This window comes from Triturus cristatus, chromosome 4_2 (assembly GCF_964204655.1).
Source record: "Triturus cristatus chromosome 4_2, aTriCri1.1, whole genome shotgun sequence".
Lineage (NCBI taxonomy): Eukaryota > Metazoa > Chordata > Amphibia > Caudata > Salamandridae > Triturus > Triturus cristatus.
This window is the reverse complement of record NC_140586.1, coordinates 940,704,257-940,725,360: the sequence shown is the minus strand read 5'-3', so window position 1 is coordinate 940,725,360 and position 21,104 is coordinate 940,704,257. Positions and strand designations below refer to the sequence as shown.

The following is a 21,104-nucleotide window of genomic DNA, read 5'->3' as shown; positions in this document are numbered from 1 at the left end:
CACACAAGAAAGCCCCAGGACTGCACTACGAGCGCGGGTTAAAGAAGGCCTGGCAAATTAACAACTGCGCATGCGCTGAAAACAAACACTGCCTCCTGTAGCTGAGCACGAGGCGCTTCGCGCACAGCAAATGCTGAGATTTATTTTAAGTGCAAAGCTCCTCAGTTTGGCTCTTCTGTGGGAGAAAGTGTCTTCCCTCTGCGCAGGGGCAGTGTGACTAAATGCAATCTCCTGCGCATGCGCAGTTAATGGTCGCGTTCTTCAACCTGCTCACGTGATTCATTCCGGAGGATTCCCCGTGTCTGGAAGAAAACGGTGTTTCCTGCCCAGTTTGCATCCTCGCTGGATTAGACTCTTTACAGGCTGCGCCCTCTGTCCAAGGCTGTTCACTGTCCGTACCCAGTGCAAGACCCTAACACTTTCCGATTGCTCTGCGATAGGAAGTAGTGTGTTTCCTCCGCACATGCGCAGCTATGAAGCGCGGTCCTACGCATGCGCATGTGTGAGACGTCTTGTTTTGTTCGCGCGATTCGTGCCGTGGCATGAGCGCGCGCTTCACTCCGGGGGAATAACAGCGTCCGCGGCCCCGGCGGCCCCTCAGAGCCGGACTCAGGCGGGCTGGGCCCGGGCGGTGCTCACTGCGGGTCTGCCTCCTCTCTCCAAGGCCGTGCAGACTCCCACTGACTGATGCACAAGGAGAGGTAAGGCAAGTCATGGCCTTGAAGATCAGTGCTGGATTATACAGGACACTTACAACATCCCAAGGGGCCCTGTGGAGGTGACTGGTGCACTGCACCGTGCAGAGTGTGACTGGTGCACTGCACCGTGCAGAGTGTGACTGGTGCACTGCACCGTGCAGAGTGTGACTGCAGCACTGCACAGTGCGCAGTGTGACTGGTGCACTGCACCGTGCAGAGTGTGACTGGTGCACTGCACCGTGCAGAGTGTGACTGCAGCACTGCACAGTGCGCAGTGTGACTGGTGCACTGCACCGTGCAGAGTATGACTGGTGCACTGAACTGTGCAGAGTGTGACTGATGCACTGAACTATGCAGAGTGTGACTGGTGCACTGCACTGTACAGAGTGTGACTGATGCACTGAGCCGTGCAGAGGGTGACTGATGCACTGCACTGTGCAGAGTTTGACTGGTGCAGTGCGCTGTGCAGAGTGTGACTGGTGCACTGCACTGAGTGTGACTGGTGCTCTATAGAGTGTGATTGGTGCACTGCGCAGTGCAGTGTGACTGGTGCTCTGCAACGTATGACTGATACTCTGCCCTGTGCAGAGTATGTTTGGTGGAAGAGGTGTGGCGCAGCGGCCAGGGCTACTGACGCCGGAACCCGGGGCTCACGGTTCGATACCGGCGGCAGATCAGCTCAGCACCATGTGACTCTGGGCAATAGCTCACTTAATCTTCCCGAGGGCCCCTAGCATCTTGACACCTTCGGGTAATTGTTCGTGCTTTACAAATACTGGACATTTACATTTACATTTGGTGCACTGTACCTTGCAGAGTATGGGGGTCTGGTGCTAATCCCAGAGATCACTGATATATCCCAGTGCTCACGTAGTAAGGGTAGGCTGTGACAGATGTATTATTTCTCATGTTAGGGCTGATCATTGTATACAGTTTTGCTAGTAATGTCATTACTTTGCTTAGTTGTATATGTTTTCTAATCGCAGCACAAATGCTTCATAATAGACAGCATTCGTTTGAGTAAATACTGTAAACTTTCCTCTTGTCTTTCTTCTGTTTATTATGGACATGCATGAGTGAGAAAAACGAAGGAGATGATCTGTTTCCACTGTACCCATGGGTATTACAGGATCATGTTCTGGTTTGCCAAATCACTTGTTACTCTGGAAATGTTAAAGTTTGATAAGACGGAATCTGACACATTCGCCTCCCTGGGAACAAAAAAAAGAATGACGCAAATCTCAAGCATATCCTAGTTTGCATTCTGGAATCTTCCTATCCTGTTCTCGGGAGAGTTTGACTAAGCATTTTTGCTCCACCATACTTTTTTATTTAAGAACACAGATCCCTTGGAAACTTTGATTGCTTGAACAAGTGAAAAAATAACTGACTCACCTTTCTTGACTCTGGTGTAATCTAATATGAACACAATTTTTGTTTTAAAATTTCCGCCACCAGGGCTCCCATAGCCAACGCTGATTGAATCCCCTCTTTTGAAAAAATATTCATCCTCTCAACCAATTTGTTGGATGTTGCAGAATACAGTGCCACCTTTTAGATGTTTAATATGATGTGAAACAATAAAATCTTTCATTTGTGCAGATGTGAAATCTTTACCTTTATCAGTAACTAAATCTTTGGGTGGACCCTCAATTCCAAAAATCTTCCGCAATAACTTGATCAAAATCACTGTGGAAGGTGCAGAAGTGAATTCTAAATGAACCTATCTTGCATAGGTATCAATTATCACATATAGATATTTATCACTTGGTAACATGCCAGAAGGTTTGACAAAATCTAGCGCCACAATTGTATCTCGTGGTGTTTGACATGTCTTCTAGTGATTATCCGACTTTTGACAGGTGTTACAATGAGATATCCACCTACATAACAGCATCCATAGAGGGCCACCAAAAATGTTGTTTCAAATTCTTGTAGGTTCCTCCAACTCCAAAATGTCCTTTGTGAGCTGCTTTAATAATGAATGGAAACAGGTGGCACAAATACATCATTGCGCATAAGAATTCCCTTTACAATAGGCAACTCACTGCCAACTTGTGCATGTGGTTTGTTTGACAACCCCTGTTAATTCATATTCCCCTTGCAGCTCAGTAAACGGAATCAGTCTGTCTTCCCGCCACATGACGTCCAGCTTCGAGATGCCCACCAGGTCCCATTTTATTGGCTCTTTATTTCCCGTAGCCCTTTCAGGATGTCAGATTCCTAGAAGGGGGTTTCCAGAGTCAACTTGCCCACTGAGTCTGTCTTCCGGGTCGCCCAATGTCATATACCCATCACAGTTGCTGTTGGAGCTGGCAGCGTGGTCATGCCTCTCCGGCCATAGAGGCATCTAAAATAGCCCTCTGGGTTCATTTCCTATTTTGCCAGAGATTTCTTGCTGCACCTAGACGGCCCAATCATTTAACCTTACAGTTGTGCTGCCCAGGAGTAGAGCAGCAAGTCAGAGGGCAGTGCTTCCTTCAAGGGGCTTCCTGGTCAAGGTAGTCGTGGCTATCCTCTCTACCCTTTATGCCACAGCAGGTCCCTTGCCTACAGAGCAGAAAAACTCCCCAGGACCAGGAAGGGAGCATTTTGTAGCATGTAGCGAAATTTCAGGATAGAGTGAGGCCTCTGCAATATCCCATGGCTTCCCGATTAGCCTCCAGGATTTTGTTCAGATTTTATGTCACAAAGACATCAACATCTTTTGTTATGAAGATTTCCAGGTACTTGAACCCCCCCACCTCCCATCAAAGTGGGTAGTGTCGGGCCTTTCTGGGGGCCTTTCTGGATAGTGGGAACGCCCTCAATAGAATCCAAACTTCTCTAAAATCTCCAAAGCCCTGGGAAAAGAGCGATCTATGTCCTAGAAACAGAGTTGAACATCCATTTAAAGCGACACAACTACTTTCCACCCTGTGTCCCATCTGACTCCCCTCGTGTATCTTTTCTGTTCCATTCCACCAGGGGTTCTATTGCCTGTACACAAAAGTAAGAGGGACAGTGGGCTTTCTTTACAGGTGACCCTACCCAGGCCAAACGTGTCTGAAAACACCCCGTTCAATTTGACCTGGCTGTCGCAGCAGTGTAAAGCAGTGTCCCTCACACCAAAAACGTCTGGCCGAAACCCATCTTGCCCAATATTGCCACTAGATAGGATCACTTCATAGAGTTGAATGCCTTCTTGGCATTGAACAAGAGGACCCACTGGCTTTTCTATCTGGTCACTACGTTCTAGGCATCCCGCAAGCCTACGTAGTTTGGGCCGCAAGTGTATTGTTAGAATTGGGGGTCTCTAGTTGGCAGAGGTAGGTACCTTTGTCCAAATAGGGACCCTTGCTTCTAGTCAAGATAAGGGGGGGTACACTCCTGGATAATCACTGCTCACCCCCTTGGTAGCTTAGCACAAGCAGACAGGCTTATCTCAGAGGCAGTGTGTAAGGCATTTGTGAACACATACAGTAATACAGTGAAACACTACAAATGGATACCACATCAGTTTAGAAAAATAAGTAAACTTTACTAGACTTAACACAAGACCAAACGACAAAAATCCACAATACTGTAATCAAAAATAAGACTTTAAAATGGTAGAAAATAGCTTAGTTCAATGTAGATGGTAAATGCGACACTTTACTCTCAAAGTACCTTAGATGCGTCACGCAATGCAAACAAAAGGGCCGCAGGGAAGTTGATGCGCCGTTCCTTACACTCAGGGGAGTGGATGCGTCGTTCCTTACTGCTGTGCAGGGGAGGTGATGCATCGCTTCCTTACTGTGTGGGGAGTTGATGCGTCGTTTATTACTGCGGCCCGGTGACGATGCGATGATCCGGTGCGATGCGACAAAATGGGTCTTTGATGCGCTACGGCAACGTTGGATGCGATGTGTGCACGCCCGACGGCCATGCGGCGCACTCAGTAACGCTTCTCCGGTGATGCGACGGCGACCTCTGCGGCGGCGACATGCTTCTCCGGGGATGTGACACGCTCTGTCGGTGATGCAACGGCGAACAGCTGCGGCACGCTTCTTCGGCGATGCGACTCCAACTGTTGCGGCGGCGACACACTTCTCCTCGTTGCATCGCGCTCCCAGCGACACGCAGTCTTCTCAGAGGGCCCAAAAAACAGTAGGCACCTCTCTGCAGGTAGAATTCCCAGCAAGGGAGTTCAGGGGAGCTGGTGGTGTAGTCTTGTATCCCTGAGACTTCAGGCAGGAGGCAAGCACACTTCAATTCCTTGGAGATTCTTCTTCAAGATTATGAAAAGTTCACAAAAGTCCTTTTCCCCCTTGGCAAATAAAGTAACCACTGCAGGCCAATCCCAGAAATAGCAAACAGCACAGAGGCAGTCTCCCCCTTCTGCTTCCTTGGTTCTTCTCCTTGGCAAAGGTTTGTCTTGATTCCCAGAAGTGATCTATAGTTCTGGGGTCTGGGCCCCAATATTTATACCAGTAAATCCTTTGTCCTCTGAAGGCAGAGGGTGCCTGTGCCCAGCAAAAACCAGTTCTGTGCAGTTTCCTGGCAGATGGTGGAGACAGCATTGTTGAAGGCAGACCTGGCCCAGGTAGCTGAAAGGAAATCTCCTCACCCTACTCTCTATTCTATGAGGGCTCAAGTCAGTGAAAGGAAGTCTCCGCCCCCCCCCTCCCCCCCACTCTCTATTCAATGCAGGTCCCATTCAGCCTAGCCCAGCCCTGACCCATCAGACTGCTGGAGCCAAGGACCTCTGCAGCCCCCTGTCACTCACAAACCAGACATGGAATACACAAACCTAGCAGAGGCATGCTGGATGGTTAGGCAAGAAAATAACGTCTTTCTAGAAGTGGTATTTTCAAACACAGAATGTAAAAATCACCCTCACTAAAAGATGTATTTTAACATTCTGAGTTCAGGCATTCTAAACTCGAATTTCCACAGAGTTCCCTGAGTCAGTTAGGATTATAAGATGTTATAACCAAACTGCCCATTCTGTCCCATGGGAACAGGTAGCCTTGCAATAGTGAAAAACGAAATTGGCTGTAATTCACTATCAGGACATGCCACACACACCAGGGCATATCCTACCATATACATACAATGCACCATGCCCATGGGGGTACCTTGGGCCTACCTTAGGGGTGACTAACATGTAGAAAAGGGAAGGTTTAGGGACTGGCAAGTGGGTGCACTTGCCAAGTTGACATGGCAGTCCCAGACTGCACACAGGCTCTGCAATGGCAGGCCTGAGCCACATTTTACAAGCTGCTTCTGTGGGTGGCACGACCAGTGCTGCAAGCCCACCAGCAGCATTTGATTTACAGGCCCTGGGCACACATGGTGCACTGTATTAGGGTCTGACAAGTAAATCAAATAGCCAATCATGGAGTCACTAATCCATTACAACAATTTACAATAGAGAGCATATGCACTTTAGCACTGATCAGCAGTGAAAAAGTGCCCAGAGTCAAAAAACCACCAACTGGTCAGAAAAAATACAGGAGGAAGGGAAAAAGTTCAGGGATGACCCTGTAAAAAGGGTCAAGTTCAACATGTATCTAATATTTGAATTAGGTGATTGGCAATTTCTTTGGCTAAGATCTTGGTTTCCACATTTAACAACGATATTGGTGTATATGAGGCACAGTCCTCTACCGGTTTGCCCTTCTTGTGAATCATCACTATCGTTGCCAGCCTTAAGCCCCATGGGAGATGATTGTCCCTCCTCAGCCTGTGTTATAGCGCCCGTAATGGGCCGGTGACCTGAACTTAACACATTTGGAGAACTTGCGGGAAAGCCATTCGGGCTCAGAGATCTACCCCCTTCAACTGTCACTGCTTCTGCTATTTCCAACTCCATGATCTCTGCCTCCAGAGGCCAACTTCTCTCTGGTCCTAGTCGTAGTGTTGGGATGCAGGCTACAATCCGTTCCCAGTGGACATGCTCTACACCAAGTTGCATTGTTTGTAGAGTCTTCAGGTACTCGGCAAACGCCAATGCAGTTTCGTTTTGGATTTCTACAATCTGCCCTGCCCCGGGCAAAAATCAATTTTTCCCCCTCTTCCCTTTTTACTATTTATGCTCGAAGCTTCCCCACCTTGTTTCCCCTGATTTAAATTTAGCCCTGGTGCACGCATGTCACAGAGGCCAGAACTGAATTTCAGAGAGGGGTCATGTCGGCCATTAGCCAAACTTCAAACGTGCGGCTTGGTGGCACAATCTGCTCGGCAGTGATCGGCTACGGAATTGGATCTTTGCAGACAGGTGTTCTTTTGTCTGGAACAGGAGGCATTGGTACAGTGCAGAGTGCCACATGTTACTCCATTTACGGCTGACTAACACCTGAGCAGATGAATCACGCTCACAAACATAAAGCGCCACCAAGAAATGCACCGCAGCCTCTCCCAGGACTTCCAAAAACTGAGATGGCCATGGTAGAGCAACAAAAAAGAGGGAGAAGGCAAAGAGTGATGCAGAAAGAGGCAAAGAGTGATGCAGAAGGAGGCAGAGAGCGGTGAGGGGGCAACCAGCAATGCAGTGCAAGAAGACTGGGTCAACAAGAAAAGGAGAGACTGACTACAAACACATGCACTCGTGTGGAGTGCTAGGAAGAAAGTAAAAAAAAGGTACCTTGGGAAGTGCATGGCCAATGGAAGGACACTGGCCACACAGACAGGAAGCTGTGCAAGGGCCTTGCTCCATGGAATGGACAAACACTCAACTCAGAAGAGGAAGTAGGAGGGGCAGCCGAATCAGAAGCAATGAAACGTGAGTCGCAGGGAATCCAGCCAGTGGCAAGTAATGGGCGGGCTCAAAGCTCTTTTAAAGGTTTTTTTTTTACAAGAGATTTTGAAAGCGCTGCGCAGGTAAAACCCAAAAAAGAAGATGTCCTGAAGTGAGGTGGTGCAGAGCGACTATAGTGGAGAACCTAAAACTGAACCTAGAGACCCCAAGAGGAAGAGTGGCCATTGGGGATCTCTCAGTGTCCCAGTCTGCTGAGAAAGAGCAGTCAGAGCGATCGTAGCATTGAAGAGTAGTTCCCTTAAAGTCAGTGGTTTGAAGGGAGAGGGTAATATAGGGCGAACTAGAGTGTTGAGTGCTGCAAGCAGATACAGGAGACCAGGACCCATGATTGGTGGTTTTTGTGAGCAGAACTGTTAGCTGTAATGACTTGGGAGGGTGCAGTTTCAAATGGGTGAAGGGGAGTGAAGCAAGGCTAAGCGGTGGAGTACGTTGTTAGAAGAGACATATGTAGTGGGTCAATTACGCCTTTTAATATCCTAAAAACAAATGATAATTAGAGACGGTGAAGCGTCAGCAGTAAGATTTTCAGTAGGGATAATATGGCAGCAGGTTTGAAGCAGCGGGTAGGTATTAGTTAAGCAAGAGCAATTTAGTAGAGTTTCAGCAGAGAAATATATCCAAAGGTGTAGAATATTCATGACCATGAAGGGGTCAGATGGTGTGCTTGATGGATTGGCTGATTTGAGAAATGCGGAGTTCTGTAGGTGAAAAAAGCAGGAAAGGAGAGAGAGCAGCAAATAGATAAAAAGGAGAAGAGGGGCAGTAAGTGAGGTAGCAGGGTGTTCCCAATAGTGGTGATCTTAGAGGAAAGTATGACGGAAGGTCAGTGGCAGAGCTTGGAGTGAACGATGAGTGGGCTTAGTGGGGAGATTAAATTAGTTGAAGGATGTGGGTGAGACCGCAGCGATCAGATGATATTTTGAAAGTAAGTGTACTTGGCTTTGGCAGCAGCTGGAAAGTGTGTGCTTAGTGCATTTATGTTGGTAGCAAGATTGTTTTGTTTCATTTGTAGGGAGGTCAATAGAATACATCTAGACTATTATCGTGGTCTGGGGTAGGCCATCTTAATTTGCTGCGAGTGCAGGAACCTACAGATGTTTCTGTTTCCACGCTGGCATGTGCAGGTTATCAGCCCAACTGTTTCTGTTTACTGAAAATGTCAACTGCAGATGTAAATCACTTTTTGATTGGTCAATCCCATATGGTAGGTCACATCTTTTAATCCTCTCTTTTCCCCTCTTAATTTTGTCAGTAACATCCTAACCAGTCCTGCTTCCTGCTTGGGCAGTTTCTTTATTAACTCCACGCTGTTTACAGGGCACCTCCCCGCTGCCGCTTTCAAACACCAGAGCTGCTCCCGCCGCCTCTTAAGTGCTGTGCGCACCACCTGCCGGGATGGTACAATGGAAACTGCAGGTATGCATATTGATTTAAAAATACCACAGTGGGAAGCGATTTTGTCAATGTTAACACCAGCACTCTGAAACTGTATTCAGATGCTGTAAATGTCTCAGTTTGTGCAAGTGACAGCAGGGTCAGCTAATACTGAGCACAGCACTGTCAATATGTGCTCAGTCTAAATAGTGTTTCACATGAAAGCGTAACACTGTACTCAAACTCAGCTCTTTAATAGTAACATGCTGCAGGGGGCTGAGTTGATTCACCTGTGCCACTTTCTTAGTCCACAGACTTGTTAAGAAGCGCTACATCCCCCAGCGTACAGCCATGCACGGGGTGAACGCCTTCAACCAGGAGCCCTACCGGCAGGCACGTGAGGAGGGAGGAATGTGCCCGTATCTTGTGGGGGTAACCCATTGGCAGAAACCCAGTTATGCCCTGGTATAAACTCTTCTAACCCTTCATCTAGGATATATGGTATTGTGGTTTCAGGCTTTGCTAGGCCCTGCCCTACTGAGTAAAGTATAGGCCTCATTTTTATTCTGTGTCGTGCTTGGCAGGGAGTCTGTGCTTCCTCACATCTTCTGCAACATTCCCCCTCCTTCACCACCATTCTTTGCTGTTAAACCCCCTCCATACCCATGCAGAAAGACTGACCCCCTGAGCATGAAATAAACCTGTTTCCTTGAAGTGGAAAGATGGTTTACAGGAGTCAGGACATGAAATAGCAAACCTTGCCTATGCATAGCCTGTATTTTCCATTCTATATTGTAGTAAATATGTAATCCACTGATCGCGTGCCACAAGGTACATGTGTGTGGCTATTGTTATATAGCACATGACTAAATTGCATCAATTTCTCCTGTACATGCAAACAAATCCACTTCTCACTCAGTGTTCCATCAAGCTTATTTATTTTCATATAATCGCTTTCGAAACCCACTGTTGCACAAGTGAATTCAGTCTGCCCCAGTGCAATTTTAGGGGTTCTCCCTTCATCAAGAGACGCATGTGAGCAATCTATGCTGTATGCTGTGTGTTGAAAATAGTGAAACAAGGCTTAACTTGCACATACAATTCAATTCCTGCATACACATGAAATCATAGTTTACAACATGTCCTAAAAGCGTCCAACCGTATGTGTGTTTGTGTTCTACCTGGGGTCTTTTCAATAGTGAGAGTTACTTCTGATCGAAGAGAATCATCCTGATGTACTGCGTATAGTACGTGGCTTAGCTAAGGGTGCATAAGAGTCATGCATTTAAATCACTTCCCCTAGAGCGCCCAGTCCTGCTGCAGTGAGTACATGGCGTTTGGAGCACTGGGTTAGGAAAGGTTTACCTGCTGGGCCCCTAAGCATGTATAGCACTGTGTTGGGACAGGTTTACCTGTGGGGCACCCAAGCATTTATATTACTGTTAGGAACGGTGTGCCTGTGGATTCCTCAGAAGTCACAAGCAGGAGACATCTTGTCGCACGTAACACTTTTTATAATAATAAGGGCGCAAACACACTGCATAAACAACAAGTGTAGATTAAAACGCAGGGTATAAATACATCTACACACACACCAATATTAAACCTGTACTAAACACACAAGCCTCAGTAACAGGTACATCATAGAAAGACTGATGAACATAATGAAGCAGACCTAGAGATAAATGCATAACACAGAAAAGATAAAGGTCTTGATTTAGCGTTTGGTGAACTGGGTACACATTCACAAGTGTGGTGGAGTACCCTGTCCAACAAACGGATGGTTTGCCTGACCTAATGCAAGTCAGGTGGATTGTTATGTGTCCAGCCTTATTTGGGTGCCATTGGTGTAAATACATCCCACTGCCCATCCTCTTTAGATCAGGCTGTCTGTATTTTTCTCCTGTTGGGGACCACCAGGGAAAACATGACAGTCCTGAACAGAAAAACTTTAAATATGAACGCAGCTCCCTGGAAGAAAATTAATCCGGGATAAAACTCCAAGGATGGGAGAGTAATTAGTTATTTGTTTTTAAAAAACAAACACCTGCTTTAGGAGTATCTTTTTGAAAAACAGAAAAGTTGGTGACTGGCCGCCTGAAACATGGCAGCCGCTCAACAATCTTTCCATGCCCTTAGAGCAGCCACTGTGGCACCTTCGACGGACAGAGTGCCCCCCAGGGCCAGCAGAGATCTCTAAACATGGCAGCCGCTCACCAGTCTTTCCGTGCCTTCAGAGCAGCCACCGTGGCTCCGCTGACGGACAGAGTGCCCGCCAGGGCCAGCAGAGATCTCTAAACATGGCAGCGCTCACCAGTCTTTCCGTGCCTTCAGAGCAGCCTCCGTGGCTCCTCTGACGGACAGAGTGCCCCCCGGGGCCAGCAGAGATCTCTAAACATGGCAGCGCTCACCAGTCTTTCCGTGCCTTCAGAGCAGCCACCGTGGCTCCGCTGACGGACAGAGTGCCCCCCAGGGCCAGCAGAGATCTCTAAACATGGCAGCCACTCACCAATCTTTCCGTGCCTTCAGAGCAGCCACCGTGGCTCCTCTGAATGGACAGAGTGCCCCCCCAGGGCCAACAGAGATCTCTAAACATGGCAGCTGCTCACCAATCTTTCCATGCCTTCAGAGCAGCCACTGTGGCTCCTCTGACAGACAGAGTGCCCCTCAGGGCCAGCAGAGATCTCTAAACAAGGCAGGCGGCCCGTTGGACCTAAAATCAGGCCCAGAGTCTTGATAATTGACAAATAGAAGAGTGGAGAAAAGAAAGAGATAATTAGAAGGCTGTCTGCATGTGACTTATTGCATACGAATAAGTAAATGACAAGACACTGCATTGTTCCTTGTCTTAACACTGACTTTTTTTTTCATTTACTATATATATTGAGTCTGTTTATCTCTACAATGTCAGCTGAACAAGTTACTGATTACGTTAAATCATGTCATACTGGAAAAGGATAAATAAATGTTAAAAAAATTAATTCTGTTGTCTAGAAAACATAAAAGGGGAAAACGCCTTAGCTTGACAAATCCTAGCATGTGACTTTTGTTCCAGCCTTTGTGTTTAATCCAGTTCAGGGGCCACGGTGTAGACAGGAGCTACTGGGTTGACATACATTTCCTTTGATGTCCCAAGACCTGTCCTAGAATAGCTGTGCAAACTGGACCAAGTTTACCCTTTTTGTAGTTGACTCCCAAGGTAGCGAGGGCGAGTAGTCACAGAATTCTCAGCTTGGTAATGTTGGCTGCTTGAACTCAGAGCTCAGCAATACACCAACAGACACAAAGGAATGAATGACCAGCACACTGCTTATCTTGTCAAGAAAAAGTACTTTACTCACTCAGTTGCATCTAATACTACATTAATCAAAAACAAGTCAATATCTCTGCATTCTAAGTTGTCAGGTGCTCCGCTCACTCATGTCTATCCCTGCCCTCCCTAGTATCATTCATTTTTCTTCTGGTTCTGATCCCTCTTCCCCTCCAGGGGCATTTAGGAGTAGCATGAATATAGTACAGGTGCAGTTCATTCACCCTCATACACATGTGCTCCCAGTCTTAAGTACCTTACCCCTTCACAACATGAGTCAGTCCTGTCAGGGTCCCTTACCAGCTGCCCAGCACTCGCAGGGCACACCCACACACTTGAGAGAGCACTGGCCCACTAGCAGGCTTTTGTGGAGCTCTTACGTCCTGGGTGCATGGCAGCATTCAGTAGGGCACCTGCTTTGCCTTTTCTTTACAGCTTACAGTGAAGATCAGCAGTTCCAAAGTTTTGCGGTCACACCTTGCTTGTTGGTAAGTGAAGGCCCTCTGTGGGCCCCTCCATCGGCAATTGAGCCCACATTGTGGCCGGCTGGACCACAGGCGTACCCTCAGACAGGATGTTCGACACTTGGGTAGTTGTAGTCCCTCATGAGCTTCTGACATGGACCGCTAAGGAATTCGGCAGATACAGCCCCACACAGTTTCTCCAGGAAATCTGTAGATTCAGCCCCTCTTGGTTTAGTTAAGAATTTGGCAAGTGTGGCCCTGCACGGGCAGGTTGGCTGCACACATTCATCACCTGACTGGGCGTCGTCAAGCACGTTGTCATAGAGTATTATTTTTCTGCATTGAACTGTTGGTAGAGTCTGGGGGGACCATCTGACTCCCTGGTCCTGCTGAATGGATTTCCAGTAGTTGGCTTCCTCCGGCCCCCTACAGCTGCTAGGGATGCGCTGGACCTTGCTTCTTCCAGGACAGCCTCGTCCTCCTGTTGGATGGTCAAAATCCCTTCTCTTACCTGACAGGAAGGCAGGCATCTAGGCTCTTCAGGACAGGTACCAGCAATTAATTCAGACTGCAGATGTTGTCCCTTCAACTCGGACAGACTGTCCGGCAACTGCAAGGTGGATGCCATGGAATGGGGAACTGCCATGAGGAGCAGATTTTCTGGTCGTCAAACCGCACGCAATTTGCCATTTCATGGGGTCTTTCTCGCTAATATTTACCACCTGTTTCCAGCAGGTGGTAGATATATTAGTTATTTTGGGGGTGGCAAGAGTACGGGAGGGAAGGGGAATCTTTTCTAACAGGGCAAAGCATTATGTGTTCCCCTAGTTAGAAAAAAAGACAGCACAAGTCTTGGCTGCTACTGCTGCAGACAAAGTCTTATGCAGCTTTTCCGTCAGATGTTTCCGCCTGGAAAAATCGTGTCATGTTTTTCTGCACCTGGTAAATCCAGGTGCAGAAAAACCTAACAACTGCTAATCAGCTGGAATTAAATTAATACATGAAAGTATGCTTTCATTTCTTTGCGCTTGACTTATTTGAGGGATAGATCTAGGCATAGGGCTCGCAACACAATAGATTAGCGTGAAGCCGAGGCCAAAAATCAAAAGTCAGGATAACAGATACATGCAGTTGGCAACTAGGCAGGGGGAAACGCCTGTTGTCAATGGAGGGGACATTTCCCATCCCAGAAATCTACATTACAAATTAATTAATAGTATTTTTTTAAAATAGATGTTTGTGCCAGCCCATATGACTTAAATATCCACAGGGTACATGTAAGTTATGTGAGTCTATTAACATTTAGAAACTTCTACAAATTCTCACTCTTACATCCGAAGGGCTGTCAGTTTACAATTCTTAGCTATGCTGTGTCAGAAAAAGAGCACACATTTATCAAAATTCTACAATTCTGCATTGATTTGACTTTTAATTTATATTTTTGGAAATTTACTTCTATTAACTGTTTAATTTTAAATCTACAGGTGATTGAAATTACGTGCAAAGAAAGCAAGGTTTAGCGCTAGGCAACCGAATGTCAGTGCCATAAGAAGGATTATTTTGAAAAACTGAAGGACATCCAGCATTCTAAGCTTGAACAATTTCCAAAATCTAGGTGTGGCGCGGACCTGGGAGCTGAGAAAAGTACTATACCTGTAAGTGAAGTCTCTAATTTTGCATTTCATTAACCTAGAACAAAGCCATATCTGTGCACACAGCATCAGAAATAATGTAGAAAGACCAGTCACAGCATCCTCATCTGAAATATTATCAGAAAGACAAATTGCCTCAACATGACAGAATAAACGTTAATCTAAAGCCTCATCTAATTCCAGAGAGGAAGCACACACCGAATAAAAGAAGTTATTGCAAAAGGTTTCTTCTGCAGACCATCAAAGAAAAGACACTGAAAGAAGACTTTGAAGCCGACACATCCGACAGCCAAAAGCCCTGAGATTAAAAATCACTCTTGCTCAACAACCGTTTTTAACCAGTGACAACTTCGAGACTATCTGTCTCTGGATATAACACCTCAAACCACTCGCCTCACTTTTGCAATACCCTCAAAGATACACACTTCATTATGTCCATGACCATCTCAAATATATGTTTCCTTTTTATTGTGTACTGTTCTGTGATGAATTCTATGTAAATCGGCTTAGCATTATTTGTTGAGCAGCAGTATATGTATAACTGTTAAATATAAAAACTGATTAAGTGAACACTGCGGCGCTATATCTAATGTTATCCCTGTCATCAGAACTACAAACTTTGCTCCATGTAAAGGAAGGTTAAAAGGAACTGATGTTCTGCGACTGATGATCCACAATTCTACTGTGCGTGCTCTAATGTCTTTAGTTACTGCCATTACGTCAGCGCAAAAAGGTACTTAACATTTAATCATTAAATATCCAACCAACACCTTATCACTGCTTTGCTAAGAACTTATATATATGAACGTGAGAAAAATGTCAGTCACAAAATAAGTTGCTGCCGGAGAGGCCGTAACCTGAAGACCATTATCTGCGAGAAACCTTATAACCGGTATTATAGGACAGCTTCCAGACATATTTTGCTCAATTCAAGTGTTAAGGAGATTGCACATGATTCCTTTCAGAGATTAATGCTGACCCTTTTCTAAACAAGCCGGACTCTATGAAGGGTCTGGCTCACTCCTAGCATGGCACATAAGGAAAAGGAAAACAAACTTGGTGACATTAGTTCTAGAAATAAATCTTGTGAAAACACAGACTATGAGAACAAATTCAGTGTTCAAACCAGCCTTACTGAACACGAAATAACCCAAGCTGGGGAAAAAAGATTCAGTGATGAATCTCATGTCACTGAACATGTGAGCTTGCACGCTGGGGATAAACTCTCTCAGTGCTCTGAATGCCAAAAATGTTTCCGTCGTAAATCTTATCTCACTGAACATATGAAAATCCACACTGGGGATAACCTCAGTCAGTGCTTTGTATGCCAAAAAAGTTTCCGGCGTAAATCTTATCTCACTGAACATATGAGAATCCACACTGGGGAAAAACCTTATCAGTGTTCTGAATGCCAGAAAAGGTTTAGTATCAAACCGAGTCTATATCGACATGCATTAACCCACTCTCTGGAAAAACCTTACCAGTGTTCTGAATGCCAAAAAAGTTTCAACCGTAAATCTTATTTCACTGAACATATGAGAATCCACTCTGGGGAAAAACCTTATCAGTGTTCTGAATGCCAGCAAAGGTTTTGTAACAAACCGAGTCTATCTCGACATGCAATAACCCACTCTGTGGAAAAACCTTATCAGTGCTCTGAATGCCAGAAATGTTTCGGAGACAAAAGCAGTCTCGCTCAGCATACAAGATACCACTGTAAGGAAACACGTTATCAGTGCTCTGAATGCCAGAAATATTTTAATCATCAAAGCACTCTGACTCGGCATATAAGGACCCACACTGGGGAAAAACCTTATCAGTGCATCGAATGCCAGAAATATTTCATTGACAAAAACAGTCTCACTCGGCATATAAGAACCCACACTGGGGAGAAACCTTATCAGTGCTCTGACTGCCAGAAATGTTTCAGTTGCAAAAGCAGACTCACTGAACATACAAGAACCCACACTGGGGAAAAACCTTATCAGTGCTCTGAATGCCCAAAAAACCTCAACCTTAAAGCGGTTCTAACTGAACATGTGAGATTCCACACTGGGGAAAAACCTTATCAGTGCTCTCAATGCCAGAAATGTTTTACTGTAAAAAGCAGTTTGACTCGGCATACAAGAACCCACACTGGGGAAAAACCTTATCAGTGCTCTGAATGCCAGAAATGTTTCAGTGACAAAAAAAGACTTACTCAACATACAAGAATCCACACTGGAGTAAACCATTATCAGTGCTCTGAATGCCCAAAAAGTTTCAGCCGTAAATCTTCTCTCACTGAACATGTGAAAATCCACACTGGGGAAAAACCTTATCAGTGCTCTCAATGCGAGACATGTTTTACTGTAAAAAGCAGTTTGACTCTGCATACAAGAACCCACACTGGGGGAAAACCTTATCAGGGCTCTGAATGCCCAAAAAACCTCAACCTTAAAGCAGTTCTCACTGAACATGTGAGATTCCACACTGGGGAAAAACCTTATCAGTGCTCTCAATGCCAGAAATGTTTTACTGTAAAAAGCAGTTTGACTCGGCATACAAGAACCCACACTGGGGAAAAACCTTATCAGTGCTCTGAATGACAGAAATGTTTCAGTGACAAAAAAAGACTTACTCAACATACAAGAATCCACACTGGAGAAAACCTTTTTCAATGCTCTGAATGCCCAAAAAGTTTCAGACATAAATCTTATCTCACTGAACATGTAAGAATCCACACTGGGGAAAAACCTTATCAGTGCTTTAAGTGCCAGAAACGTTTCAGAGATAGAGACTGTTATAAGCGCCATAAGCAGACACACACCGTCCAAAATAATTTTCAGTGCTCTGATTGTCAGAAAAGATAACATTTTAAACGCAGTCTCACACTACATGAGCAAACACACACAGGAAAAAAACGTTACCAGTGCTCTGAATGCCAGAAATGCCTCATTGATAGGCACAATCTCACTAACCATGAGAGACTCCACACTGGGAAAAAACCTTTTGAGTGCTCTGAATGCCAGAAAACCTTCAGAGAAAAATGCTTTCTCACTCAACATGAGAAACTCCACACTGGAGAAAATCCTTATGCCAGAGAAGCTTTTATCTGAAAGACAGTGTTACACGTCATGAGCCATCCCTTACTGGGGAAAAACCTTATGAGTGCTTCTAATGCAAGCAAATCTTTGGTTGCAAACTGCTTTTCATTCAACATGAGTGTACTCACATGGGGGAAAAGCCTTAGGATGTTCTGAATGTCAGAAAAGTTTATTGACAAAAACAATCTAATTCGACATTAGAGAACCCACACTGGACTAAAGCCTTATACGTGCTCTGAATGCAAGAAAAGGTTTAGTCAGACAAGAAAGTCAGTCTCGCAAAACATGAGAAATGCATCCACACTAGGTGAATAGGAACCCAAATCCATCCTGAGTTGCAGAAAAGCTTTTAATGCAACCTGACTTTACATGAAAGAGCAAAAATTGTAGTTGCAGTAGGATTTGTCAATTAAATCTTGCAGTATAACTTAGGCTGCTGGCATGCAACCTCCAAAGAAATTTGTGGGATTGAAAATAGTCAACAAATTCCCAAAAAATCAGCAGTTTGAGTATCTGAAAGGTACAAAACTCTCAAGGTCACTCCTCGACTCACAGAAATGTTAGTGCTTGCAAAAATCAACTAATTGCATCAAAATTCACATTATTTCTGTCTCAAATGTACTAGACCTAAAAGGTTTCTACTCACCCTTGTTTGTTTACATAAGACTGAAATATATATTTTGGGTGTAGAGTTTTGTACACTTTGTTAACATTATTCAATGCCGAATTTTCTTGATAAGATACAGCAGCAGTAAAACGTAACAAACGAGTTACTTACCTTTGGTCACGCTGTTTCTGGAGGATATTCCTTTACCTGCTAATTCCTCACCTTGGGAATATTCCCCAGGCGCCAGACTGTATACTGAAACTTTAAAGCAGTACTGCTGCACGCCGGTAGGAGACATCGCGCAGCTCAGTGTCGTCTTTCTACTCCAGAGTAATGAGCGGAGCCGCATATGAGCACTAACCATTCTCATTGTGAACAAACTCAGGGGTTCGTGGGTTCATTATCTCACAGGAATGTATCACATATGCAGGGCCTGTGTCGAGGTTAATAAACCTTTTTTAAATAAATAAAATTCAGATGAGTCCTTTTCATTTCTAAAAAGCCAAATTGTATTCTCAGCAGCAAGTGTATATATAAATTTCTGAGTGATGCCATCGGAGTGGTCAAGCTGAAAGTGATATGATGATAAAACAATCAGATCCACATAATATGAACAGAAACAGGGCTGAGAATTACTTATGTACAATACAAGTTAAGCAAAGCTGATTCTCAGGAGACATAGTTCATGTGAAACAGTCCCTGCATAGTCAATATTTCGACTGATTTAGTTAATTATCATGGTCTTATCAGGACGGTACATCGCTGCCTCTCCCGTATACTTACCACACTGTATTCTATACACCTTAGTAAGTAAGTATACACCTTAGTTAGAGAGTAAAAACACTTTTTAGAGTTCCCTAAAATTTGTGATAAAGATATTTCAATATGTTTGACAAAAAGAATAGGTACACTTCATTACAATATTGGAACGGGAAATAAAATAACAGTAACATATTTACACCACAGGACAAAATTATTGGAGTCTAAGGGCATGAATTAGATCTCAGTAGACAGGTTACTGTGTCCCAACGGTGACGGATATCCTGTCGGACGAAATATAAATTCCTTTATGTCCTATGGGAGTAATATTTCTGCAGATGGGATATCCGTCACCAATGTGATGCAGTAAACCATCCACTGAAATCTAACTCAAGCCCTAAACCTCAGAAATATAGGACATATTAAACCTCCATCACTAATAATCCATTTGGTAAAAGTGGTTCCTTTAGGGGTCAGCAGACTACAGTTTCTGTGATAGCTTTTAGATAAAGGAATATTTCATTTTTTTTAAATGCAGCCCATTTTTTACTTTCACATTCAAAAAGTTCCCCTTGGGGAATCCTTCCAGTTTGCGAATGGATTACCGCCTCGTATTAATGTTTTGCAACTGATGTTTGGTCGAAAAACTTAATACATACTATAAGGATGCATTCAAGTTTCAGAAGGGACACTATTAATATCCCCTTCCAAATTCTGAATCCTTAAATGGTCTTAGTATATTTCAAAAAGGGTTTTAGCATTCAAACCATGAGAAATACCGAATCAGGCGTTTGTGAACGGTAAAACCCTATTTTTCTAAATTGTCTCCAAATTAAGTTTGCTAATAACATTAGTTGAGTTAGTAACCTGTACAACTACCTATTTAATGTTAGTATTGCTTGAGATCAAATGAAAACCATCTCGCTTCACTCTGACACAATACTTATTTAAAGACAGAATTTCTGACATCAAGCTTTAATGTTTTGTTAAATATATTTCCAAATGTTGTCACTTATACAGAAAAGTAGCACAAGCGGTCTCTGGACCTTCAACATAAGATATGATGTAATCATGATTTTTAGATGCATTTTCTGAGTATCAGGAACAATGTGTGTCTTTTTGGTTTTCTCTAAACCACTATAATAAACATATTCAAACCTTTTGGATGTTATCTGTTTGTTCTGGCGTCTGTTGCAGATAATAATCTAGAGGATCAATTCCACCCATGGCTCCTAAAATCTATTTATCATTGATCTCAATTATCGTTATCGGAAATAAAACTGTAATAGAACTGATCTGAGAGATGGACCTTCAAGTATTATGCTCAGTCAATTTATGGAACAAAGTATGAAGTTAAAATCTGAATAGATTGGATCCACAAACATGGCCTGACCACTGTATTTTACATCAATAGATTATTTATCAGCACATATTCTCCAATTACAATGAACTCATCTTCTAATTGATACTGGTCTTGTGGTGGGTCTGTTGGAACTATTTCCATATGACATTTAAATTCTGAAAAGATAAGGAGTTGTGGTTTCAAGTCTGGTCAAACCTTAATGAATGCTACACCTAAAAATGCCCTATTGTGCAGCATGATTTAGACATGGTATGTTTTTCCTTTCGAAGGTAAAATTGTAAACATATTTATTGTTGTTGCCACCCGAAACATTATCACTAATTGGTAAAATAACAATAAGTGGTCCTGTGATGCTTGTTGGAATGAGAGGTGTTTAATCACAAAGTGGATCGAATTCAAGTTTATAACTTAATTGCTGGTGTAGAAAAAGATATGATTTTGTACCCTATCAGGCGGTTCTTCTCCAGAAAGTATTCATGTCCGTATCATAAGTCAATGATGTTTGGTGAATGTGTGTGGTGTAGACCATGTTGCTGCCTTACACATGTCAGCTAAGGGAATATTCCCTTAGAAGGCCATAGTAGCACCTATTTTGCAGGTGGAATGCTCCCTAGGGGGTATTGTCAGGTTCTGTTTGCTTTCACATAAAATGTTCAGATACATTTGACAATCCATCGTGCAATGCCCGATTTAGATATAGGATTGCCTTTGTGTTGTGGCGAAAAAACAACAAAGAGCTGTTTTGTCTTGCGAAAATCTTTTGTTATTTATACATAATATAGTAGAGCTCTTCTAACATCGAACGTGTGTAGAGTTCGTTCTGCTATAGAATTAGGTTGAGGAAAGAACACGGGTAACTCAACTGATTGATTGATGTGAAAAGCAGAAACCACTTTAGGTAGAAATTTGGCATTGGTTCGTAGAACCACTTTGTCTTTATGAAGTTGAAAGTAAGGTTCTTGTATAGTTAGTGCCTGGAGTTCACCAACTCTCCTTAAGGAAGTGATTGC

General features: G+C 44.1%; 1 protein-coding gene across 4 annotated transcripts; it reads left to right on the top strand.

Annotated features, from left to right (window-relative positions):
* The first annotated feature begins 338 nt into the window (after positions 1 to 338).
* LOC146839001 (uncharacterized) lies at positions 339 to 19,893 on the top strand. 4 transcript variants are annotated; one of them, XM_085603039.1, is made up of 4 exons: positions 339 to 701; positions 8,797 to 8,895; positions 14,112 to 14,282; positions 14,463 to 19,893. In XM_085603039.1, exon 4 carries the CDS (start codon positions 15,308 to 15,310, stop codon positions 16,865 to 16,867), a length of 1,560 nt encoding a protein of 519 aa, XP_085459165.1. In that variant the 5' UTR covers positions 339 to 701; positions 8,797 to 8,895; positions 14,112 to 14,282; positions 14,463 to 15,307; the 3' UTR covers positions 16,868 to 19,893. The 4 variants fall into 4 exon arrangements, with proteins under 4 accessions (XP_085459165.1, XP_085459166.1, XP_085459167.1 ...); XM_085603040.1 differs by having other exon boundaries at positions 8,732 to 8,895; XM_085603041.1 differs by having other exon boundaries at positions 339 to 706.
* Positions 19,894 to 21,104: the final 1,211 nt, after the last annotated feature.

Excerpts from the sequence above, each read along its gene's own strand:
- LOC146839001 (XM_085603042.1), top strand. The coding sequence starts at position 15,308 with ATGGCACATAAGGAAAAGGAAAACAAACTTGGTGACATTAGTTCTAGA.